The sequence below is a fragment of the Panthera onca genome, chromosome F2, assembly GCF_046562875.1.
Source record: "Panthera onca isolate mPanOnc1 chromosome F2, mPanOnc1 haplotype 2, whole genome shotgun sequence".
Taxonomy (NCBI): domain Eukaryota; kingdom Metazoa; phylum Chordata; class Mammalia; order Carnivora; family Felidae; genus Panthera; species Panthera onca.
Window position 1 is genome coordinate 83,292,723 of NC_138356.1, and position 26,416 is coordinate 83,319,138.

Genomic DNA, 26,416 nt, shown 5'->3' on the forward strand with positions numbered 1-26,416 from the left:
ATGTTTTGTTTTCATTTTCTTTCAGTTTAAAATATGTCCTAATTTCCCCTTAGGTTTTTAAATTTTGTTAATGTTTATTTATTTTTGAGAGAGAGACAGACAGACTGTGAGTGGGGGGCGGGGGCGCAGAGAGAGAGGAAGACACAGAATCTGAAGCAGGCTCCAGGCTCTGAGCTGTCAGCAAAGATCCTGATGCAGGGCTGGAACTCCCAAACTGTGAGATTATGACCTGGGCTGAAGTTGGGCCCTCAACCGAGCCACCCAGGTGCTCCCCAATACCCCCCTCCATCCAGGTTTTTATTTGACCATTGGGCTATTTAGTAATATGTTCTTTAGTTTGCAGATATTTAGGGATTTTCCAGATATCTTAGTGTTAGTGACTGCTAATTTAATTGTGTTGTGACTAGAGAACACACTTCTATGATTAACCTTCTTTAGCATTTCTTGAGATTAGTTTTATGGCTCAGAATATGGCCTATCTTGAAAATGTGGCTGGGATTTGAGTCCAAATGCTCTGGGTCCAAAATCTATACTCCTACCTATTCTAATGGTGGCTGCTTTTCTTTCTTTAAAAAAATTTTTTTTTTTTTTTTTTTTTTTTTTTTTTTGAGAGAGAGAGAGCACGCAACATGAGCTGGGGAGAAGCAGGGAGAGAGGGGGACAGATGATCCAAAGGCCTGACAGCAGAGGCCTGGACACTGTGGGGCTCGGACTCATGAACTGTGTGATCATGACCCAACAGGAAGTCGGACACTTAATCAACTGAGCCACCCAGGCACACCTATGGTAGCTGCTCCGTTTCTTAAACAGACTTTCAACTAGTCCTTCTGTTTTCAGCTTCAAGGTCACACCCTTTCCAACCATTGCTAGAGGAAGCTGGCTCCACCCACTGTGGAGCTTTTAAGGGTTTGCTACCTACTTCAGCTTCTAAGCCTTGTCACTGTCTGCTTGGGATCCACATTTCTTGGTCTGCCACGTCAGCTTCCTGCCACTTGTTCATGTACTTTTCAGCTTCCAAAACATAGTGTTCATGCTCTTTGTCCTTGTGGGCTTTATTAGTTTTAATGCAGTGAAATATACACAAGATAAAATTTACCATTATAGCCATTTTTAATTGTACAGTTCAGTGGCACTAAGCACATTATTACTGTTGCGCAACCATCACCAACCATCTCCAGAACTTTTTCATCTGTCCAAATGGAAACTCTGTAGGCATGAAACAAGTCTCTACCTGTCCCTCCCCCAGCCTCTGGCATCTGCCATTCTTTCTGTTTTTATGAATCTAAATATTTTAGGGCCCTCTTGAGTTGACTCATACAGTATCTTTTTTGAATTGGCTCATTTCACTGAGCACATTGTTCTCAAGTTTCATCCATGTTGTACACGTGTCAGAATTCCCTTCCCTTTTTTTAAGGCTGAATAATATTCCATTTTATGTATGGACCACGTCTTATTTATCTATTCATCCACTGATGAACACTTGAGCTATTTCCACCTCTTGGCTATTGTGAATAGACTGCCATGAACCTGAGTGTACAACTATCTGTTCATGTCTCTGCTTTCAATTCTTTGTGGTATATACCCAGAAGTGGAACTGAGGGATCCTATCGTAATTCCATTTTTAATTTTTTGTGGAACTGCCACGCTGTTTTCCACAGTGGCTGCAACATTTTACATTCCCTTGTAAATTTTTTTTTTCTCATTTTAAAAATTCCTTCCCTGTTCATTAGTTCAAGGTGGAGTCCGAGTAACTGTATGTGTCAAAACTGACACCTTTACCTGGAAGCCCTAAGTCTTAGAGCATTAACAGTAAAGGAAACTCCTTAGGGTCTGCACCCTCCACGGTGCTGCTATGTGGAGCACGAGGGAGAGCTGTAATCGGTGATGTCTGCTGAGACCCTGCGAGGGAGGTCCTGAGGAGACAAGTGTCGTGAAAGCATTCTGCTGGTGGCTGGCACAAAGGTATGACCATGTATGAGACAGGGCTAAGCTGGGGGTCAGCAGACAGGTGAACTGGGGTTCACTGCACTGGCGCCTTGGTCTCGCACAGTGGTGACCACACAGATGTCACACGTGCGCTGGCACCCAGGCGAGCAACACAGCTCAGGGTGCAGCACCACCTGGGAGCCAGGCTTACTTCTGCCCTTGCCAGTGACCCCAAGACAAGGTGCAGTTTCCTTTCTCAAAGCACAGGCCACACCTCCTTGGCCGACGGGGCCTGCCTTCCTGACCAGCAGCCAGCAGCACCTATGTCCTCGATGCGCCAGTGGGAGGAAGCACAAGACCTCCCCTCTGGTTCAGCACTGAGCAGAGCGTGTAGCAGACGCTAACCCAGGAATGGTCCTGGGGCTGGTTTCTGGCTGGAGGGCAGCCCTGTGTCACATGTGAGATCAGATCCCACAGCCCAGAAGGTCCTTCCTGTTGGTGGGACCACACAGACCCCACCTCCTTCTCTGGGCTGAGACCACCTGGGCCTCCCTCAGTGTGGGTGGATGTTCAAAGTCATGGATGTCCAGGCTGACCACCAATTTCCCCATATACACCAGCCCTGTCCCCATGGTGCAGACACTAGGACGAAGGCCCACAAACCTCTGTGCCATGATGAGTGTCCTGCTGGGCCCAGCATGGGGCCCAGAGCTCAAGTTCCTCATAGGAGCCCCAGCTAGCTGGCTGGAATGGCCCCAGGAGCCTCTGGCCTCTGTCTGTTCACTGCTCACTCACCTTTTCACCTAGCAAGCCCTCCCTGGGCCTCCGAGGGCTATGTGTTGAGCAGTGGACACACACTTTAAGGCCTTTGTGGAATACGCTGAAGTGAACCACAAAGCTAATGGGCTAATGGCCCATCTTGTCCTAGAAAGGCCAGAGAAGACCGAGGCAGACCCAGGCCGCCCCGGGCCACCCGCCAGGTCTCATGTTCTGCATGTTGCGGGAGCCACCTGGGGAGAACCATCTGCTGTGTTCAGTGACCCTGCTTCAAAAACTGCATGCCTCATGAGAATCTCATGGCTTCTAAGATCTGCCACCAAATGGCTGATGTGCTGAATGGTGCCTGTGCTCGATCCGCCTTCCCTAAGACCCACCACTGCCCTGGTAGCCGCAGCCCCCATCATTGTGTGCATACATCCTGGCCTCACACGCCTGGGCTGGGGCAAGGCCCTGGCCAGATCAAGGTAGACAGTCGCTCCCAAAGAACAGCAGCCCATGGCATCTGACCTAGAAAGTGCACGTCTATGCACGTATCTGCACACGTATGTGTCAGGTGCTGGTTCCATGCCATGCCTTGTGGACACTCATGACTGTCTGGGTGGTAGACAGCCTGCTGCAGGTGCAGGTGTTATCTCTGGCCCTGTCCCCTCTCTGCCTGGCCTAGGACTTGTGCCAGCTTTACAGGCACCATCTGGCTGGCAAGACCATGGCCCCGAGTCCTCCCCCAAGCAGGCCAGGCCTGGGACCAGACAAACCTGATGCATGGCTTTTGGGATCCCTTGGCAGAATGTGGCCCCACACTTGGCCCCAGGCAGCCACCAGCACCTGGCTACTCATGCTGGTCGAACCTCTGATTCTTTGAGGTGGCTCAAGGCCAAGTCAGTTCGCAGTACCTTGGTGGCCTGGGGCTAAGCCGATGCAGGCCTGAGTCACCATGCTCCTCCCTATTCTCAGCAGCCAGAGCCCTGCTCTGGGACCCTCCAGTCTCTTCCCCCCTCACAACAGACAGCCTGAGTCCCCTGGGATGGCTACCCCTCCAGGCCACAACATGGCTGAAAGCAAACGCAGTTAAGCACACAGGGCTGCCTGATGGCTCTCCCATCAGGCAGAGCGACCAGCTATGAAGGCCTCAGCAGAGTGGATGCCCGCTGGCTGAGACGTGGATGCCAGTGCTCATCCAACCTCCTTCTTTCTGACCTGTTGGCCTGTGGCTGGGAACCCTGTTCTAGGATTGCCTGTGGTTCTTCTCAGGGCTTCAGTGCCAAGGAGGGGCTCCCCAAGGACCCCACATCCTAGTGGAACCCTAGGACATGGCTCCCAGAGGACACGTGTGTCTGCTTGGAAGTGCTGTGCCTGCCTCCACGTACCTGCTGCCAGCGCCTACCAGGACGTTCTTGCCACGGCCCTTACCTGAGCCGGTGGCAGAGCCTGGGGGAGCAAGGGGTCTCGCGCACTGAGTCTTACCTTTGGTGTCATTGACGGGGTCCATGTGCCGGTAGATGTAGCCCTCCAGGTAGGAGTGGAACTTGGGTGTGGGTGGGAAAAAGGCCAAGCAGATGGCCATGAGCTCCCAGCCGCGAGCCAGGCTCTCGAGGCGGAAGTTCTCCGTGGTCTGCCGGCACAGCTGGATATAGAGCTCATCCCGCAGGCCCTGCACGCTCCAGCCCTTGGTGGCTATCTCCAGGGCCACATGTAGCGGGTCTGCCTTGGCGCGCCGGTCGCCCATGTACATCTGGATCAGTTTGAAGATCTCACAGGCCTCCTTCTTCACGTGGCGGTCACTGGTCACAATCATGGGCTTCTTGATGGACTCACTGCTCCAGGCCAGCATGTTGGCGATGGACACTTTCCGTCGGAAGAGGCCCTGGGTATGTGTGTTGAAGTGCTTGGAGGCCCAGTTCTCGATGTCAGTTTCCGAGGACGGCTTGCGCAGAGTGAAGGTGGGGAACACACAGCTAGCACTGGGCATCACGCTGCGGGCCTGGCGGCTACTCTCAAACTGGGCACAGGAACCGAGGTCCTCGGACTAGGAAGGACAGAGGGGCCATGAGGCGGGTGTGCGCCCTACACGACCCAGCCAGGAGAGAGGTGTGTCCCCCCCCCCCCCCCCCACTGTCCATGAGGCTGCTGGAGAGGCTTGTGCCTCATTTTGTTCTACCCACCTCATAAACACACAGCTGGCGAGGGGACCCAGAGAGGCCCTCCGTCCAATCTTTACCCTAGGGGCTCAGCCTCTGGGAAGTGTTCCCTACTCTTGCGACTAAGGGTTGTTGGTTGGGGCGGGGGGGTGTCCAGTGCAGGTCTGGGGGCAGGAGGAAGCCATGGGTGTGTTTCATTGGCTTTCTGGGCTGTGGCCTTAGGCGGGAAGAAGCTGGGGAATGCTGCCCCCATTGGTGGTGGAAGGATGCTGCCTCCTGCTGGCCTTGCCACTGCTGTTTGCCTCAGCTTCTGCTAGTTCTATGGGCTCTGAGGTTGGGAAGCAGATGAAAAGGGCAACCCTGCCAAGATGCGGAAAAGCCCACATGCAAAGTTCCACAGAACACGTCAATGTCACTTTTGGTCCCCTACACTGCCTGCCCCTTCCCATCAGAGCCTAACCCTTCCAACGAAGATCCTCGCATGGGATCATGGGCAGAGTGAGGTTGTGCAGTGGCAAGGTCGGCCTGCAAGGGGGCCTGCACTGCAGGCCTGGTCTCCCACGAAGCTGAAGAGGGAGGGTTTGCCCCAGGCCCCCTCCCTGCCTTCTTAATGGCCTCAGCACAAGTGTACAAGGTGTCACTGGGGTAACACCCCTTTCTTTTCTCAGCTCAGACAGAAATGATGCTCTGAGCTCTCCAGCCTGGAGGGGCACAAAGGCAGCCCTGCCCAGGGACACTGGCGTCCCAAGGTTACAGGGCCCTTGGGCATGTCTTCCCTGGCAGGACTGGGGGTGGAAGTGGGGAGCCCAATACCGGGAGGCCCTCTGGCCATTGCCAGCTCTGGGCAGATGCCAGGCCTTGGCTTCATATGGCAGACTGGTCGGAAATGTCAGGGGTCAGGAGGTGAAAACTAAGATACTGGCCCACACAAAATTCTGGGACATCAAGCTCCAGCACATGATCTAGAAAGAAGATACACGTGGGCTCAGAGGGCCTGACTGACGCCGGCACCTGGCGCTGAGCAGGGAAGGACAAGCCAGACCAGGCCTCTGGACCAGGTATCTGGCCTTTCCTCTTCACTGGGAAGAGCTCTGAGCAAGGGTGCCCGACACTCCGCCTGCATAGTTCCTCACCTGAGAGTCCATTCACAGGTGGGAGGACAGAAGCTCAGGGGCTCAGTGGTTGGGCGGCTGCCCACCCGTTTCCCCTGCCTTCCCTGCATCCGTGACCTGGAGGGAGTCAGGGCACAGCCTCTGACCCCCAGATACCTTGACAGCATCCTGCCAGGCCTTAGCAGGAACTGCGGTGAGGGAGCCCCGCTGCCTGTCCTCATGCCTGTTGGGAACGGAGTGCCACCTGCCCCGCCTCTGCCCGGGGACCCCGGCCACACCTCCCTACCTGTGAGGGGTGAAGGTAGGGCTCTGGCGACGCCAGGTTGGTCTGCACAGAGATGCTCTTCTCCAGTAGGATCTGGGGGAAAGCGAGCCTCTCTAAGGCGCCCCTCTGCCAGTGCTTGCTCTCCTGCTGGGCCAGCGCCTCATCCTCACTGAAGGCGCGCACCACAGGCCCAGGCATGGGCAGAGGCACCGCCCCATCGCTCTCATAGCCCGAGCCGTCCTGCTGGGAGTCCCAGCTGCCTCTCTGCTTCGTGTGAAAGCGGGCCTGCTGTGCCTCCCAGGCCAGCCGGGCCTGCGCCAGAAAGGGCTCAGCCTCGCCAGTCTTGCCCTCTGCGCGTTTCACTGGGGCCAGGCCGGGCCCACACAGGGGCCGCTCCTCAGCCGAGGGCTGCTCAGCGAGGAGGTCACGGTCCCCGGGGACTTCGGTGGACGAGGCGCTGGGGACATGGCACAGAGAGGGGTTCCTGCTCTTCCTCTTGCGGGTGCCCGGGGAGTAGCCTGTTGAGGACATGGTGTCCTGCTGGCTGGACCAGGACATAGCATCGTCTTGATGCCGCAGCTCAGGCCCCTCCATGCTGCTGTAGTCCCCAGAGGAGACCCCCAGGCGCTGATCCCGCAGCAGGCAGGGGCTGGGCTGCAGGGGCAGTGAGCCACCCCCGGGATTGGGTGCATACTTGTTCCTTGGGCCTGCACGCAGCTTGGGGCTTGAGCTGGCCTGCTCCACGTACACCAGCTGCCGCACGTATTCCTTGCCTGCAGGGCTATACTCCAGGCTCAGGAAACGCTCAGGGCACTTCTGCCTGGTCAGCACCAGCTGCTGGTAGGGCGAGGTGGAGCCCTGCTTGGGTGACTGTGGGAAGGGTGCTGGTTTGCGGCCTGGAGACCGCTGGGGTGAGCCAGCTTGATAGCCCCCGCCAGCCTCGTACTGGACGTCCATGGGCGGCTCATCATAGATAGGAGCCTGGTACTCCACGGGAGGCTCCTCGTAGAGGGGGGGCTCATAGGCGTAGCGTGGGGAGGAGGGCTGCGAGTCACTGGTAGGCTTGCGTGGCTGGGCCAGCAGCGGGGAGCAGCTCCCCAGCTCGGCCCTCTTCAGGAAGGGTGATGGCCTCCGTTCAGGGAAGAAGACGGGGCCATCAGATTCTGAGGCAAACGTCTGCAGGCTGGGTGAGTGCTGCCCACCGGAGGGTCTGCGGGAGCGGCCGCCAGACTGGCTGTCTAGGGCATAGCCATTGCCCTGGGAGGAGAGGAAGCTGGGCTCCCGGTCCGCAACTTTGATGAGCATACGCTCCTTGGTGCCCGAGTTCCACCGAAGTGAGGAGGTCCTGGGGGGAGGGGGGAGGGGGACAGGCACAGGTTACCTGGGGGAGGTTCTGGGTGGGTGGGGCACAGGCACAGGTTTTCTGGGGGGAGGTTCTGGGGGGGACAGGTTTCTGGGGGAAGGTTCTGGGTGGGTGGGGGTACAGGTACAGGTTTCCTGGGGGAGGTTCTGGGTGGGTGGGAAGACAGGCACAGGTTTCCTGCGGGGAGGTTCTGGGGGGGGGGGGGGACAGGCACAGGTTTCCTTGGGGGAGGTTCTGGGGGGGGACAGGTTTCCAGGGGGAGGTTCTGGGTGGGTGGGGGTACAGGCACAGGTTTCCTGGGGGTGGTTCTGGGGGGGGTCAGGCACAGGTTACCTGGGGGAGGTTCTGGGTAGGGAATAGGCACAGGTTACCTGTTGGGGAGAGGTGGAAGTTTGGCCCAGCTATCAGCCTGAACCCATTACCTACCAGTCTCAGCCTCATAGGTATCTGGGGTCATGGCCCAAGAGGTCTGGTCATTTCTCAGCGTCCTCCTCACCTCCTAAATGGGAGCTTCAGGCTTCAGGGGCCTGATACTTGCTGGGGGGGCTTCTCTGTAAATGACCTGTGCACGCTTCATTGCTGGGGCCCTGACTCCTGGGCAGTGCAGCCTAGAGTGGCTGTGCTCCTGTCCTGGGAGGTCCCTGCACATAGCTCCTCATACAGCCCTGCAGCCTTCCCCTCCAGGGGGCTCTCCTGCCCAGACAGCTTCCCCCAGGCCCGCCCCCACCTCTGGTACCCATCAAGACACTCACTACAAGGGCTTCTGTGTGTGCATCTCTGCCCTGGTCCCACCCCAGCACTGGGCACAGAACTATTTCTACAACAGATAGCCAGGGTGGTCCTTCCAGCGGCCTAACTCTGGATTCAATATGGTTATCTCTCTGTAGGCCTCACTCCTGGGTTCAGTACCTGCCTGTGCTCCTATGGGGTGGTGGGCCACCTATCACTGCCCACCCCCTCCGCCCCCAGCATCTCAGGTCCTGTTTTTCAACCACACTCCCCTCCTACAACTCTGCCCTCACCCATAACATTCTGCACCTAGGCACAGACGAGAAAACTTTCTATAGCACTTTCAGGTTCCCAGCAGCACTGAGGGGAAAGTACACAGACTTCACATATACCCCCTGCCCCCACTCGTGTGCGATCTCTCCAGCTGTCAGCATCCCCGCCAGAGTGGTACCTGCGTCCCAGTCAGTGAACGGACACGGGTACCTGATCGTGATGCCTCGTCAGCAGCCGGCATCCACAGTTTACCTCAGGGCTCACTCGAGGCCCGTACAGTCTGCGGGTTTGGACAGACGTGCGATCCGTGTGCCCGATACTGAGAGTCACACGGAGTAGCTTCACTGCCCCGAATCCTCTGTCCCTCCCGTCCCCCCGACCCCCGGCCCCCACTCGTCTTTTACCGTCTCCACGGTTTTGCCTTTTCCAGAATGTCACAGACTTGGAATCGTACCGCGCGTAGCCTTTTCGGACTGGCTTCTTTTACCTCGTAATACGCATCTAGGGTCCCTCCGGGTCTTTTCACGGCTCGACAGCCCGTTCCTACTTAGTGCCGACCCACATCCCGTTGTCTGGATGGACCGCAGGTTGTCCGTTCACCTGCTGACGGACACCTCGGCTGTTCCAGGGTTTGGGGGCTCTGGATGAAGCCGCTGTGAACACCCGTGTGCAGGTTGTCGTGTGGACCCAACCAAGTTCTCATCTCCTTTAGGTAGACGGCAAGGAGCGTGACTCCAGGATCACGTGGCCAGAGCATGTTTAATTTTATAAGAACTCTCCAGACTGTCTTCCAAAGTGGCTGCCCCATTCCGTTTTCCCACCAGCCACGAGCCAACGTTCCTGTGGCTCCGCATCCTGACCAACATCGGGTTATTCGGTGTTCTGGATTTTGGCCGTTCTAGTAGGTGTGCGGGCGGATCTCGTTGTCTTAATTTGCATTTCCCAGATAACATGTGATGTGGAGCATCTTTTATATAATTGTTTGCCATCTATTTATCTTCTTTAATGAGGTGTTTGTTAAGGTCTCTGGCCTGTTTTGTTATTTATTTATTTATTTATTTATTTAGTAATGATTTATTTTTGAGAGGGAGAGAGAGAGAAAGTGTGAGCAGGGGAGGGGCAGAGAGAGGGAGAAAGAGAATCCCAAGCAGGCTCCACACTGTCAGTGCAGAGCCCGATGAGGGGCTCAATCTCACAACCCTGGGATTGTGACCTGAGATGAAATCACAAGTCAGATGCTTAACCGACTGAGCCACCCAGGCACCCCACTGGCTCATTTTAAATTCTGGTTGTTTCCTTACTGTTGAGTTTTAAGAGTTATTTGTATATCTTAAATAACAGTCCTTTATCACGTCTAGCTTTTGCAAGTATTTTGTTCCAGGCTGTGACTTGTCTTCTCACTCTCTGACAACATCTTTCACAGAGAAGAAAATTTTAATGTTAATGAAGTTCCACTGTATCAATGATTTCTTTCATGGATGGTGCCTTTGATGTTGTATCTAAAAATCATCACCATACCAAAAATCGTCTAGGTTTTCTCCTGCGTCATCTTGTATGAGTAAGTTCTGAGTTTTATAGTTAGCTCTGAGATCCATTTTGAGCTAAGTTTCATGCAGTAAAATCTGTGTCTAGATTCATCTCCTTACATGTGGGGGTTCAGTTGTCCCAGCTCTGTTTGTTGCAAAGACCATCCTTGCTCCACCAAAGTGCCTTTCCCTATTGTCAAAATCAGTTTACTATATTGTTGTGGGTTTATTTCTCTATTTTCTTACACTGACCTATTTGTCTATTCTTTGCCAATACCACATTGTCTTCATTAGGGTAGCTTCACAGTAAGTCTTGAAATCAAGAGTATTAGTCCTCCAACGTTGTTCTCCTTGAATACTGTGTTAGGTATTCTGGATCTTTCACCTTTCCATTAAGTCTTAGAATCAGTTTGTTGATATCCACAAAATACCTTGCTGGGGTTTTTTGATTGAGGTTGCACTGAATCTATAGATCAAGTTGGAAAGAACTGACATTTTGACAGTATTGAATCTTCCTGTCCATTAACATAGGATATCTCTCCATTTATTTAGTTCTTGATTTCTTTCATTAGAGTTTTGTAGTTTTCCTCATATAGATTTCGTATACATCTTGCTAGATTTACACCTATGCATTTCATTTTTGGGGGTGCTAATGCAAATGGTATTAATTTTAAATTCCACTTATTCATTGCTAGTATACAGGAAAGAAATTGACTTTTGTAAACTTACTTTGTATCATGCAAACTTGCCATAATCACTTATCAGTTCTAGGACTTTTTTGGTCAATTCTTTAGGATTTTCTACATAGATAATTTTTAGACTGATATTCTAAGGACTACGTATGAAAAACTGTAGAGATAATTTGAGGCTCTGGGTTTATTTTTGTTTCTGACAGGCAGCTGGGGAAAGGGCAGATAACCTGAATCCCATGTCAGACTGAGCTGACGGGAAATCAGGTTTAGGTTTGAGGGCTGGTTTAGGTTTAGCCTTTCAGGGGTCCACATGGAATGTTAACTAGAGCTCCTTTTTGTGACTCTGACTTTGGAGTCATGGAACCACTCAAAGGTCGGCTCGGCTTCTCAACTGTCCTGGGGGAGAGGCAGTATCTTATGTGTGCTGGGTTGTACTGATCCCTCCTCAGCCCTCAAGTCCTCACACCTTAGTAGATCTTCAGGACAATTTCGTCTATTTTGTTTTCTGTGTTTAGGCTGGTCTCAGAGAAGTTAATCTACCGCTGCAAAAGTAGAAATCCCAAGTGTCTTAAACCAGTTGTATAGTTTGCCATCTCTGCCTCTGTCCTCTGATTACTGCTGGATCTTTCTGCACAAGGCCACGACTTCCAATTACTGGAGGTGGGTGAGGCAGCCTACTCCAACACGCCAGTTACATGGCCTACTCAGCACAGCCAGGAACCGAACCCACCAGTTGACGATGATGCCCAGCAGCTCGGCTTACTGTCCTGAGGAGAAGTCACACAGTAGCAGGACTCAGGATGCAGGCTCCCATTCCTGGGAACTCTGCTCCTGGTTGCTGGCTTTGGAATCCAGAGATCTGAGACTGGATGCCAGCCTGTTGCTCCCTGGTTGCGGGGCTTGGGAATATCACTTACCATCACTGACTTAGTGTCCTCCTTGGTTCTTACGAGAATTAAGTAACATAATGTGCATATGATAAAGTCCTCAGCTCAGTACTGACATACAGGAAACACTCAACAAGCATGAAGCATTATTTTTGTACTTTTTTTCATCACTCAGCAGGTAATGACACAACCCTGGTGCCAGGCCCCCCTCAGGGGCTATGAGGTAAAGAAAGATCCTTGCCTGGCAGAGGGTGCTGAGGGCTGTGGCCCGAGGAGGCATGGCGTGGCCTGTCCGTTGTGGGCCATCAAGATCGTGCTATAGGACGGGGCGCCTGGGTGGCTCAGCCGGTTAAGCATCTGACTTCGGCTCAGGTCATAATCTCACGGTCTGTGAGTTTGAGCCCCGTGTCGGGTTCTGGCCTGACAGCCTGGAGCCTGGAGCCTGCTTCAGATTCTGTCTCCCTCTCTTTCTGCCCCTCCCCCACTCATGCTCTCCCTCTCTCTCTCTTGATCTTTCTCTCTTAAAAATAAATAAAGATTAAAAAGAAGAAGAAGAGGAGGAGGAGGAGGTGGCGGTGGCGGCAGCAGCAGCCAGGAATTATTCTGCTACCACCTCCTTAGGAAGTGGGTATCACGTGTGCAAAATGCCTGCACTCCTAAAACTACAACTTGCTATTCTCATACCCAGCTCAGATGGCACCCAGGGTGGCAGGGCCAGCGCAGCAACAGGCCACCAAAGCCCAGGTGGTCACACGTACCCTGCAGAGTGTGGGGGGCTTTGATAGGCAGCCCACCAGAGCAGTGCTCAATGCACCCACACTGGTGCAGAACATACCCTCAGTCACACACCCACACTGATGGGCCCAGACAGGCTCAGATTCCATCCTCTATCAACAAACCCAGTTAGCACTTCCAACACTGACCTTTAAAACGTCGGAGCAAACCACCAAAGACCCCTCAGGGCTTCAAATTCCTCACTAACACTGGTATCACTCCTGTTGGTCTGTGCTGAGGGCACCTAGGCCACCAAGAGGCACGGAACCCCACCTGGAGCTATGAGTTGACTGAGGACGGCCCCTGCCCAGTCTGACAGATTCTGTGCCCTTGGGTCCTAAGGGTCATCTCTGGAACCTTCCAATACTCTGCAAGGCCAACCCATGACCAAGAGAGACCAATCAATGTCCACTTCCTTCCTTGTGATTAACACCAATCTTCCTGACTTTGCCTGGGGAAGCACTGTGACACATAGCCTAGAGCTCCAGGAGAGAACATGCTGAGGATCGCCCAGGGACTCACTCCTCTGTTAAGAGCAATGGGCTCCACAGCTCTCCAAACTGGGCAGTGACAAGCTTCTTCCAGCTTTCCCAAAGCTGCCACATGAGCCTGGAGGCCACTCCAAAAGGCCTCTACCCATGCGCTGGTGGCCCCAACAGCTTTTCCTCATGTTCCTCTGGCTAGTACAGGGCCCCACGTGCTGTATACACCTAGCTCATTGCTTCTTGTTGAGCCAGATTCTTCTCCAGCTCATCTAAGAGCTGCCAGAAACACCACCCTTGAGTCAGGAGACAGGGCCAAGTGTGACACAGTGGGTTCTACCTGTAGTGAAGAAGTTGTCCATCCACATTATAATCCCGGTAAATTTCATAGTCCTTCTCAAGGAACACTCCTGGTGGTGAAGAGCTGAAACACAACAAGATGAAAAAAAGACACGAGCATGACTGTAATACTTTTAAAATATGGTACACTCAAAACAATAAACCTTTCACTCTTAAGAATATAGGAGTCATTCTTTTAGTTTCTCAGGAATAACCCCAGTGTCCAGCCCACAAAGCCATCCCCTTCACCATGTCAAATGGATGTTTCCTCTACCCTAAGCCTGCCTCACTGCACATGGCCTGGACAAAATGGGCTGGAGACCCACCTGCCCTCCAGCAGGGACAACCCCGCTGTGGCCCCTTCCAGAAGCTGGAGGACAGACAAAGACTTCAACTGCTCTATCTTGGATGTTAGGAGCTTAGATGACTTGGAACTGGGGCTTCTACTCTAAGGCTATGGTGATGGGGTTAGTGAGACTTTGGCTAGATGACCTGAGAAAGAAGCAGGGTTAGAAATACTCTCATTGGGATGATAAGCTTCTTAAGAGTGGGGGTATGGAGCACAACAGGCACTCATTATCTGGGAAAGAAATCAGTGGGTGATTATACTGGCAGATGTTCAAAGGCATGTGGGCAAATTAATGTCTAGTTATGATTTAAAATCTCTGTAACCCAGAAGTAAAAGAAAATTTACTTAACCTTATCAAGAATATCCATATTAAACTCAAGGCCTGCATAATATTTAGTAGTAAAAGGCTGAAAGCATACTCATTAAAGTCAGAATAAGAACTTGTCCTCTTACCGCCAGTATGTCGTACTTTTGGAAATGCTAGTCAGTGTGGTAAAGACAAGAAAAAAAAAAAGAGATTTAAATATTTGAAAAAGAGAAAATTGTCATTAGTTGTGAACTTAGAAAAAGTAAAGGAATCATGGGAAAAACTACCAAAAGGATTAGGGAGATTGTAATGTTGTATCACTCACATGAAGTGAGAGACGAGTATCTGTGTTTCAGCAGAAACTGGTTAGGAAAGAAGTTCATCCTCATCACAGCAGTAACCACCACAGAAAGAAACTAAAAATCCAGGAATTAAGTTAAAAAGGAGTATGTTGGGTCAGTATGAATAAAATTATAAATATTTGAGGTACTTAAAGAAATGTGAATACATACAAGTTTCCTTGGATTGGAAAATTCAATAATTATGAAGATATACCTTCTAAATTGGTTAATACATTTAATGTATTCTATTCTATAACATTTCCAATAGAAAGAAATGTTTTTAAAATTTAGAATGTTTAGAAAGTTAACCCCCAAAAATAAACACATAAGAATAACTAAGAAAAAGTTCAGAAATGATAATGGGAGTAATAATTTTTACCATTAGATACAAACAATATTATAGAGGCAAATAATTAAAACAGTACTGTACTGGTAGAGAACTACACAGATTCTGGAATGCAGCAGAAAACACAAATATTGACCTAAATGTACATAAGAATTTAGTAAACAGGAATTAAAAACTTCATACTTAGCAAGTACATTGGAAACAAATCATGTGTCTAGCAATGGGAACTCATTTTTGCTCAGTATTGTTCATACTGAGAAACAGAATGCAATTGTGGAAATACTGTTGTACTTTTTTCCAAATTCTTTTTTTTAATTTAATTTAATTTTTTAAATTTACATCCAAGTTAGTTAGCATACAGCGCAACAATGATTTCAGGGGTAGATTCCTTAATGCCCCTTACCCATTTAGCCCATCCCCTTTCCCACAACCCCTCCAGCAACCCTCAGTTTGTTCTCCATATTTTAAGAGTCTCTTATGTTTCATCCCCCTCCCTGTTTTTATATTATTTTTGCTTCCCTTTTGCTGTTGTACTATTTTTTAAACTGCAAAGGGGGCCGCCTGGGTGACTCAGTCAGTTAAGTGTCTGACTGGATTTCAGCTCAGGTCACGATCTCATGGTTTGTGAGATTGAGCCCTCCGTCAAGTTCTGCACTGACATCACTGAGTCTGTGTGGGATCCTCTCTCTGTGTCCCTGGCTGACTCGTGCATATGCACTCTCTCTCTCTCTCTCAAAATAAATAACTTAAGGGGCGCCTGGGTGGCTCGGTCGGTTAAGCATCCGACTTCAGCTCAGGTCATGATCTCACGGTCCGTGGGTTCGAGCCCCGCGTCGGGCTCTGTGCTGACCGCTCAGAGCCTGGAGCCTGTTTCAGATTCTGTGTCTCCCTCTCTCTGTGACCCTCCCCCCGTTCATGCTCTGTCTCTCTCTGTCTCAAAAATAAATAAACGTTAAAAAAAAGAAAAAAGATTTCTGATTTAAAAAAAAATAAATAACTTAAGAAAACAAAACTGCAAAGGTAAATGCCAGAAAACTGATACACAGCATTTAATGGGCTTCATAATTTTTCTTCTATGTAATTATATGTACTTTCTACAACTAATGTGCATTGCTTCTCTAATAAAAATGTTATTTTATTTTATGTTTTTAATGTGTATTTATTTTTGAGAGAGATACAGAATCCAAAGCAGGCCTCAGGCTCCAAGGTGTCAGCACAGAGCCTGAAGCGGGGCTCAAACTCCCAAACCGCGAGATCATGACCTGAGCTGAAGTCAGACACTTTACCAACTCAGCCACCCAGGTGCCCATACAAATGTGAGAATAAATGAATAGAAGTTGAAGTTGAATAAATGAACGGCAAATGCTGGTGGTATTTCCTAACATGTAATCATGCTACAGAACAAAAAGCTAGAAACATGAAGAGTGATGTGCGCAAACACATCTGTAAGGTGTCTATACACGTATCTACCTCAGTTGGTACATCCCTCCTCCTTCCGGCTGGCCACCAAAAGCCGACAGAGGTCCCGCAGAGCTGGGAGCACCTGGTAGTTGGCCCGAGTTGCAGCTATAACCCGTATGTTCCTGTGCTCATTGTGGCTTTGTCACTTGTACCCAGGCCAGGTTGACACACAGTTCTTTTTTCTTCAAAGCCAAAGCCAACACAGTTTTTCCACCACCAGGATGGCACCATTACCTCCTGGAGATATTCAGACCTCCTCCTTTTGAATTCTATGGTGTCACACTTCCCTGGGCCTTCAGGGACTCTGACATTTTCCTTTCCGTTTCTAACTCCAGCCACCGGTACCCAGGGCTCACCTCTCCTCCAGACTGCTGCCGAAGCATTCCATGCTGGGCCTGGGCTGGGGGCAGGGACACAAGATGGGTGAGGCAGACACACTTCTGCTGCCACAGAACTTGCACTCAGTGTGGGGCCAACACGGAATGAACCAGATCCTCAGGCATCTTCAGGACCCAGACATGGAGCAGGCCCAGGGAGGGAGGTCAGAGGCAGCTCTCTGGGAGGCGTGTTTGGGCAGTGAACAGGGCAAACAAGAGACCAGGCAGAGGAGCCTCAAGGAGGAAGAGTGTGGCACCCTCCAGGACAGAAATGAAGCCGCTGTGCTAAGGCGCAAGGAGCAGTGAGTGGGGGAACCGTAGGGGGTTCGAGCCAGATCACACATTTTCCAGTATCAAACTATAATTCCAGCAGGACTTCCAGACCTGATGTAAGTGCCAGTGCAGACGAAATTTCCCTATTTCAAAACCTACTTTACTGTGTAACTGAAGAGCTTCCAAAAACTTGCAGTAGGAGTTATTAATCTGCAATGTAAGGGCACACTAAAAGGCAAATATCAAGAGGAGAATCTAAGAGAATTTTTTAATAATAAACATTATTTTTAATAACATCATTATTTAATAAACATTTATTTTTATTTAATTAATAACATTAAATTATAAAATTAACTATCTTATTTAATTAATAACATTATTATTTAATAAATAAACATTTATTTTTGAGAGACAGAGACAGAATGCGAGTGGGTTAAGGGCAGAGAGAGAGGGACACACAGAATCCAAAGCAGGCCCCAGACCCTGAGCTGTCAGCACGGAGCTGGCCGTGGGGCTCGAACCCACAAACCAGGAGATCATGACCTGAGTCAAAGTCAGACGGTTAACTGACTAAGCCACCCAGGTGCCCCTAAGAGAATTTGATAAATGCCTTCCAAGTGATGCTCACGGATTGATAATCAGTATTTAGCAGTAACCACCAGTGTAAAAAGAAACTTTCAAAGATGAAGTATGTAAAATCTCATCACAAGCCACAACAGATGAATACCTACAACCGGTTTGGAGGGTAGGGCAGAGCAACTCCCTATGATTCCTCTGAGCAGCCACACTAGCCTTCCTGCTGTTCCTTGAGCACATCAAGAGCCCTCCCTCTTCAGGAGCAGCCCCTCTCTCAAAATGAACTGTGAGGGGAAAATCCGTCAATCAAAGCTGACCCAGAATTGACACAGATGACAATTAGTAACGAGAATGTTACAGCTTATTAAAACTGTATTCCATATGTTCAAAGGCTAAAAAAGGACCAATATGGTAAGTAGAGAGAAGGAATAGATAACAAGTCTCAATCTACATTCCAGAGAACCCTGCAATATCTGAAATGGAGAACACAGTGGAAGGGCTTAACAACAGGCATTGCAGAAGAAAGGATTAGCAGATTTGTCTTTTTGCTCTTGTTGTTTTTTATTTGAGAGAGAGACAGAGTGTGTGTGCACACGCACATGCACGCACACAAGCAGGGAAGGAGCAAGAAGAGAGAGAGAATCTCAAGCAGGCTCCATGCTCAGTGCAGCACCCAACATAGTGCTCGATCCCATGACCCTTGGATCATGACCTGAGCCAAAATCAAGAGGGGGGCACTCAACTGACTGAGTCACCCAGGTGTCCCAAGATTAGCAAATCTGAAAGCATAATAGTATAAACTACCCAATGAAACAGAGAGAAAACAAAGATTAAAAGGAAAGAAAGAAAATAAAGAAAATTCGAGAGCATCAGTGAGCTGAGGCGTACTCTACATATGATTGGAGCTCTGCAGGGATGATCAAAAAAAGTATTTGAAAAAAAAAAAACCCAAACATTTCCCAAACTTGGTGAAAACTATAAACCTATAGGTCCAAGAAACCCCATGAACCCTGAGCAAGAAACATGAAGAAAACTACACTAAGGCAAATCATAAATTGCTTGCAACCAGCAATAGAGAACATTTTAAAAGAAGCAGAGAGAAAGGACACGATCTGTCCAGACACAAAGTGAGGAAGAGGACAGACCTTTCACCAGAAGTGACGCGGCTGAGGAGGGCAGTGTGGCAAGATGGGAACACCGTCCACCAAGAATTTGAGACCCAGCAGGGTCACGCTTCACAGAAGAGAGGGAAATACTTTCTAAGACACACAAATGTAAGAGAAGGTATCACCAGCAGACTCACATTACAAGCAATGTTTGGTGAAGTCTTCGGGCAGAGGAGGTCAACCACGTAAAAATCTACAACAGAAGTGAAGAGTACTGGAGATGGTAACTAGATGTTAATGTAAGAAGTGTTTTCCTTTTATTTTCATCTCTTTGAAACATAACTGGCTGCTTAAAGCAAAAATAACGAGCGTATTAAGTGGTTTACCTATGACAGCACCAGGAGGAAGCCTGGAGTGTGTTGTTGGCTCTCACACCACAGGTGCGGTGATGTATTACAAACTGCCTGAAGGCCCAGTCTGATCAGTTAATATGCACTATAAACCCCCAAACAACAACTAAAAACATAGAACAGAGTAAAAAGCAAAGCATAAAGTTGAATTTAAAAGATGTTCAATTAACTCCAAAGAAGAAAAAAAACCAAAAAAGCAAAGAACAGAGAGGACCAAAAAAAAAAAAAAAAAAAAAAAATAGCAAGATGACATATCTAAACCTAACCATACAAATAATCACATTAAGGGGCACCTGGGTGGCTCAATCAGTTAAGCGTCCGACTTCAGCTCAGGTCATGATCTCATGGTTCGTGAGTTTGAGCCCCATGTTGGGCTCTATGCTGACAGCTCAGAGCCTAGAGCCTGGAGCCTGGAGCTGCTTCCGATTCTGTTTCTCCCTCTCTCTCTGCCCCTCCCCTGCTCACACTCTCTCTCTGTCTCTCACAGATAAATTAACGTTAAGAAAAAATTAAAAAACAAAAAACAAATAATCACATTAAATGTAAGTGGTCTAAATCCCCAATTAAAAAGCAAAGACAGACTGTATAAAAAAGCAGGACGCGGGGCGCCTGGGTGGCGCAGTCGGTTAAGCGTCCGACTTCAGCCAGGTCACGATCTCGCGGTCCGTGAGTTCGAGTCCCGCGTCAGGCTCTGGGCTGATGGCTCGGAGCCTGGAGCCTGCTTCCAATTCTGTGTCTCCCTCTCTCTCTGCCCCTCCCCCGTTCATGCTCTGTCTCTCTGTCCCAAAAATAAATAAAAAAGCAGGACGCAACAATGTGCTGCCTGAGAGAAAATTACAATAAAAGCATAAAAACAGGTTAAAAGTAAAGGCTGGAAACAGAGATACCATGGTGACACTTCAAAAGAAACCTGGAGTGCCTGTATTAACACAAACAGATTTTGGGACAAAGAGCACTACGAGGCATCAGGGAGCACTGCTTGATGATAATGGGATCCGTTCGTCAAGAGGACACAACAGTGGTAAATGTCTGTGCACCGCACTGCAGGGTCACACAACGTGCCTGGGCACTTATTTGCCTGTGAGAAATCAAAGCGTGTGTGTGCACAGGTATTTACGTTAATGCTCACAGCAGCTTTATTTGTACCAACCAAACCTGGAAGCAACCGAAATGCCATCTCAAGGAGGAGGGCCCACACAACGGAGTACTATTCAGCACTGAAAAGGCAATGAGCTGTTGACATATGTAATGACTTTCAAGACAGTTACACCGAGTGAAAGATGGCAAAAAAGAGTCCATGCTGTTTGATTCCATTTACATAAACACCTGAAGAATGCAAACTGCTCCATAATAACACCAGGCAGATCGGTGGCTCCCCGGGAGTGAGTGGCAGCACCAAGAAGGGCTGGGGTGACGAGGGAAAGGAGACTCTCGTGGCCCACAGGCATGTGCACTATCACGACTGTGCAGTCTCACAAGTACACACACACACACACCAACATGTATCAAAATGCATGCTTTACACATGGCTGTTGATGCCTGTCACCTCCCCCTCTGAGAAGAAACGAGGTCAGAATCGTAACATTGAGCGGGATCTTGTCTTTTCATTATGCTTTCCTGGACTACTTCAACGGTTTTTGTGAAAATTTGTATCTTCATGATGGGGGGGCGGCGGGGAGGGGAAAGATCAGTAAAATACCACCAATTTGAAAAAGAAAAATCCACACCTGCCTCACCCCAAAACCTCCACCTCAGGAAGCAAAGCTGTTGAGGGGTTGTTTCTGTCCCTCTGGGAAGAGGAGCATCTTTTCAAAAATCAAAGTGGAAATCTAAGTCTACATAAAACTTACATCAAAGGTCCATTGGGTGGATGGCTGAGTCATTTTCCCTCTCGGCAACAACCAAGGTTAAAAGCAAAAAAACAGACAAAACTGATGGACTCAGAGGACAGCGAGGCCAACCTCAAGGCTCCACCGGGAGAACCTGGCTCCAGAACTCTGCAGGCGGCAGGGGAGATGTAGCATCCAGGCGGGCTATGGGCAGGCAAGACCGAGCGCCTGACCCAATGCCCCATCACGGAGGTCAAATGTCATTGATTCATATGGCTTGATCTGTTGTTATTAAGGGCACATTTGTAAGAATTTCATTGAAAGAGATGGATGGGACAGAGGTTAATTTCAGAATTTCAGTAAATTAGTGGGGAAAAAAAGATTAAGCAGCACAAAATTCTTGGGGCGCGTGGGTGGCTCAGTCAGTTGAGTGTCAGACTCTTGATTTCAGCTCAGGTCATGCTCCCAGGGTTCGTGGGTTCGAGTCCTGAACTGGGCTCTGCGCTGGGATTCTCTCTTACTCCCACTCTCTGCCCCGCCCCCACTCATGCATGTGCATGCTCTCTCTCTCAAAATAAACAAACATTTTTAAAAAGCACAGAATTCTTTTGCTTTCAACAAGAATAAAAATCTGTAATGATATCCTCGAATAAAAAAGGATGGATGCCATTCAAACTATGGCAAAAGTGACACACACATGCAAACAAACACTCCACACCAACAGAGAGAACGAAAACCAACACGGGTCGCTGAAGACAGCTGTCAGAAGCACACATGGGGTGACAGAGGCTGGGCCCTGGGCCTCCTGCCTTAAAAGGACAGCATCTTAAACTGGACCAAATAATAAAATCCACACTATGATGCTCTAGAGAGTCCTAACCAAAGCTAATTGGGAAACTGAAACAAAACAAAACAAAACAAAACAAAAAAAGGGCAAAACTACAAACACAAACAAGTAAACAGGATTTAGAGCAATGCCAGAGCATCACCTGAAGGGGATTCCATGAGAAGGAAAGTCTTTTTTTATTTGAGAGAGAGAGAGAGTGAGCAGGGGAGCAGGGGAGAAGGGCAGAGGGAGAGAGAGAGAGAATCTCAAGCAGGCTCTACATTCAGCTCAGAGCCTGGCACAGGGCATTCTCGAACCCATGAACCTGGGATCATGACCTGGGCCAAAATCAAGAGTCAGGCGCTCAACTGACTGAGTCACCAGGGCGTCCCCAGGAAAGTCCTTTTTTGACGACAGAGGACATATTCAATGCCGAAGATGTAACACAATTAAATCTGACACACTGGCTAACACAGGGCAGCAGCACACAGAGCTACAATTGCACAGGCAGAACAAGGCACCCATAGGGCCTCGAGGCCCAGCCCGTGACATCAAAAGGAAAAAATAAGTCATTGATGCAGTGAAAATGCATAAATGAACATGGGATTTCATACTCGTAAACTAGGAAAACTATTTTTTTTTCTTTTAAAGTTTTTATTTATTTGAGAGAGAGAGAACACAAGCAGGGGACGGGCAGAGAGGGAGAGAGAGAATCTTAAACAGGCTCTACGCTGTCAGCACAGAGCCCGACATGGGGCTTGAACCCACAAACTGTGAGATCATGACCTGAGCCAAAGTCAGACACTTAACCAACTGAGCCACTGAGGTCCTCTGGGAACACTGGTTTTCAAGTGTCCACAGAATATTTCCAAATTACATTATCACTTATATAACAAAAAAGCCCAATAAATTTTAGAATGCAGACATTTTAGATGTTATTCCTTAGACACAATATAATGATTAGAATATGTAACAGAAGCTAAATAAATTTACACTCTTGGAGACTAAAACAAGATTCACCTGAGTACAGCCAGGTCCGGGGCAGCCTAGCTGCTGAGCATGGTGACCCTTGGGAGAAGAGCTGGGGGCAGGAGGGGGGCTGGCAGGGCCCTCTTTCTGGGGGAGCAGGGTCGGGACCTGCAGACTGTACACCCCCAGACCCAGAAGCAGCCGAAGCCCCCCCATGTCCCCCACGCTGCAGGGACCACAGTCTAGGGGTCTGCTGCACCCTGGAACCCCAGCAGCCCGGAGGCCCTCGCAGCCCTTCCCAAAACGTACCAAACACAGCAGTCCAGTCCAACTGCACCCAATCTGATTTGCACCCTAAACCAAGGCACCTTAACAGCTATATGTGGGGTGTTGTGTGAGACCAGATGTGTGTGCATCCGTAAGTGTGTGCACTGAAGTTGTGCATGTGACCTTCTGTCCTGTGGCACAGCCACCACATAAAAGCGTGACTCTTCTGTTCAAACGTGGCACCCAGAGGGAAAATACCTCTGGGAGTTGTGTGACAGCTGCTTCTGGTTGAAAACAAGGAGATTTTTAGTGGATGACATTCTGCTGTGTAAACCGTCTGGACCCTCACCACAGAACTGCTCTTACCTGCCATGAACAGAAGTGGTGGCTGGTAATGAGCCAGAATAGTTTCAGGCAGGAGGCCAGCCCTGGGGAGAGGAGATGGGGCCAATGTCCCGGCTGACGTGCGTGGATTCAGCTAATTCTCAAAAATGAGGGAAAATGTGGTATATTTTCTATAAGATCAAGACAGCAAATTTACCATTAACATGTTCTTACAGAGGAGAAAGGAAAGAATTATCTAAAGAAGAATGAGGTAAGAAGGAACCATGGGCAAAGAAACAGAAAAGTGGGCAAATCTGCACAGGGGCTAACTGAAAAAGAAAGGCCTCCTGGGGCTGGGAACCTTGTGGCCAAGGCAGACACTGGCTGCAGAGTCCTGGTAAGTCCCACATGCCCACAAACATTTTAAGTACAACCACAGAAGAAAAATTCCATGAAATAATAAGATACATGACAGAAGGGAAAATAAAACCAAATCTACTTAACCTAGTAAAAGGCAAAACCAAAGAGAAAGGCAGTCTACTAGTTCTCTGTAATAGTAACAGCCAAACATGAGGGGACACAAACTTAGGAACTACTCACTCAGCAGCAGCAAATGTAAGTGGCTGGGAACCAGAGACCGCAGACCTCTTGAGTGGCCCTGCAGGCACGGGAGACCGGCTACCTGCCAGGGGTCAGCACTCCTCAGAACGCAAGTCAATGGGTCCAATGAGAACACCCCCTGGATCTTCTGTAGCATTTATATGACGAAAGTAAGGCACATAACCAGCTGAGACTGAGACAGTCTTTTTTTTTTTTTTTGAGAAAGAGCGAGTGAGCGAGAGCACGTGTGTGAGTGCAAACAGGAGAGGGACAGAGATCAAGTGGGCTCCACGCGGAGTCAGACATGGGGCTCCAACCCACAACCCTGGGTTCATGACCTGAGCCGAAATCAAGAGTCAGATGCTTAACCGACTGAGCTGGCCAGGTGCCCCCAGCTAAGACAGTCTTAAAGATCAAGAAGAGAAGGGGGTTCCTCACCACCCAGGGCTCGGGGCGCTGATGTGAGCAGACACACAGGCGTGACTGTGGTCTGGGGCAAAGTTGGGCATTTTGGAGATGAGAAGGAAAGTAGCTCCCCCCAGGAAAGTAGTTCCAGGCAGATGCAGGTCTCAATGTGAAGATAAACTGTAAGGAAAATGCAAGACATGGAAGGGAGTATCTCTGGATGTAGGCCAAGGAAGAACTTTTTAAATAAAACGTTAAAAGCATAAACCACTAGGCCAAAAGACTAATAAACTTGGTTGCATCGAAAGGACACAGGGACCAGTTAGCAGTCAGGTGACAGAGGACAGGACACTCATGGTATCTAAAAGCAATGAGGAATTGATATCAGGAACACAGGAACTCCTGCAAACTAACAGAGAAAGTAAGCCAGCAACGCCAGTGGGAAAATGAGCAAAAACAAATAAGCAACAAACACAAGAGAAAACTCGAGAGGCGAATGAACTCAAGAAGAAAGAATAAGAATCAGAGGCAAAGAAGAAACAGAAATCAAAGTGCTGGTGAGACGCTCCCCACCCCACCAACTGAAGCCCGGTGCCGGGGCTGCTGGTGGCCTTGCTGCACAGACCCCGGGGCCCCCACCCAGACCCCGGCAGTGGAGGGGCAGGGGCGGGTGCAGCGCCATCAGTGGTGGGAAAAGCAGTACCCGTGAAGAAGGCACCCAGCCTACGGCCCACACGTCACAGGAGCACATGGGACCCGCAAGACGCATGCCAGGTGCACAGAGTGGGAGCAGCATGGGGACAACCGGAGGAGGAGAGGGCAGCAGTGAAGAACACATACCTGAAAGGACACAAAGATGATAAACTAAATCCTTTTGCTGTGTCAGTGATCTAAGTAAACAGAACGGCAATCATCCTGTCAGACCAAAGGCAGGTGTCAAGTAAACCCAACAGCTATACGCTATTTAGAAGAAACACACTCAGAGCATAAGGAAAGGGTAGTAGTTTGGGGACTGATGTTAAGAGGCCAATACCAACCAATGAGAAACAGCAATGCTATGCCAGGATCAAAGCAAGCCAAATTCAAGGCAAAAACGTGATGACATAATGACCAAAGGAATAATTCCTCAGGAAAACGTAACAGTCCTAAATTCATGTGCAATCCACAGCTTCAACACAGAGGAAGCAGTGACAGATTAAAAGGAGACACAGGCGAATCTACCTCTTCAGAAGTGATACATCAGGCAGACAAAAAATCAGCAAGAAACTTGACTGATGCAACAGATTTGATGTGTTTGAGCCACATCTGGGTAAGTGGCCGACTCTTGATTTCGGCTCAGGTCATGATCTCATGGTTGGTGGGTTCAAGCCCCGCATCTGGCTCTGAGCTGACACTGCAGAGCCTGCTTGGGATTCTCTCTCTCTCTCTCTCTCTCTCTCTCTCCTTCCCTCTCTGCCCCTATCACTCAAAATAAATAAATAAATAAACTTAAACAACAACAACAACACAAACAACAGACTTGATCTAACGAATCCTAGACCTAACACGGAAAAGAAAATATTTTTGAAATTATTTTGAAATTTTGTAAAATCATTTACAAAAATTCAGGATTTAAGCCACAGCAAGTCTCAAAAACAAAAATAAAAACAAAAACCATGCTTTCTGACCAAAATGAAATTAAGTTGGCAATAAAGAACAAGAATGGAAAAAAAACCCTATAGTTTTGAAAATTAAGACATTTGTAAGTTATGAACAAGTCAAGGAAGAAATCTTAATTAAAATCAGAAAATATTTTGGGCGCCTGGCTGGCTCAGTCAGTGAAGCGTGCAATTCTTAATCTTGGGGTCATGAAATTGAGTCTCATGTTGGGTGTAGAGATTACTTAAAAAAAATTTTAAGTCAGAAAAGATCGACCATTGGGGACACCTGAGTGGCTCTGTCAGTTAAGTGTCTGACTCTTGATTTTGGCTCAGGTCATGATCTCAAGGTTCATGGGTTTAAACCCCACACTGGGCTCTACACTTACAGTGTGGAGCCTGCATGATGTTCTCATTCTCTCTCTCTCTCTCTCTCTCCCTCTCTCTCTCTCTCTCTCTCTCTCTCCACCCCCCCACTTCCTTGCTCACTTGCGCCCTCTCTCTCTCAAATATAAAAAAAAAACCACTTTATAAACTTGGATTTGAGATGTCCAAAAACCTGCATATTCCTGTGCATATTAAAGACACTGAATCAGTAGTTAAAAACGTATTCACCCAGCCACAGGCCCAGGTGGTGTGTAAGTGTGCAGCCAGACAACCTGGAAGCAGGGCGTTTGAGAGGACACGCTCCCAAACGCACAAGAAGGAAAGGACAGGCCAGTTTTAC

The 26,416-nt window shown here is 49.0% G+C and overlaps 1 protein-coding gene across 3 annotated transcripts in view; it reads right to left on the reverse strand.

Annotated features, from left to right (window-relative positions):
• ARHGAP39 (Rho GTPase activating protein 39) overlaps positions 1 to 26,416 on the reverse strand; it is a 109,591-nt gene that overhangs the window by 12,850 nt on the left and 70,325 nt on the right. For all 3 annotated transcript variants that reach the window (XM_060611610.3, XM_060611609.3, XM_060611605.3), the window contains 3 exons: positions 13,288 to 13,371; positions 6,243 to 7,566; positions 4,171 to 4,732 (listed from right to left, as the gene is read on the reverse strand). In XM_060611610.3, coding sequence (XP_060467593.2) covers positions 4,171 to 4,732; positions 6,243 to 7,566; positions 13,288 to 13,371 — 1,970 coding nt within the window. The remainder of the gene's footprint in view (positions 1 to 4,170; positions 4,733 to 6,242; positions 7,567 to 13,287; positions 13,372 to 26,416) is intronic.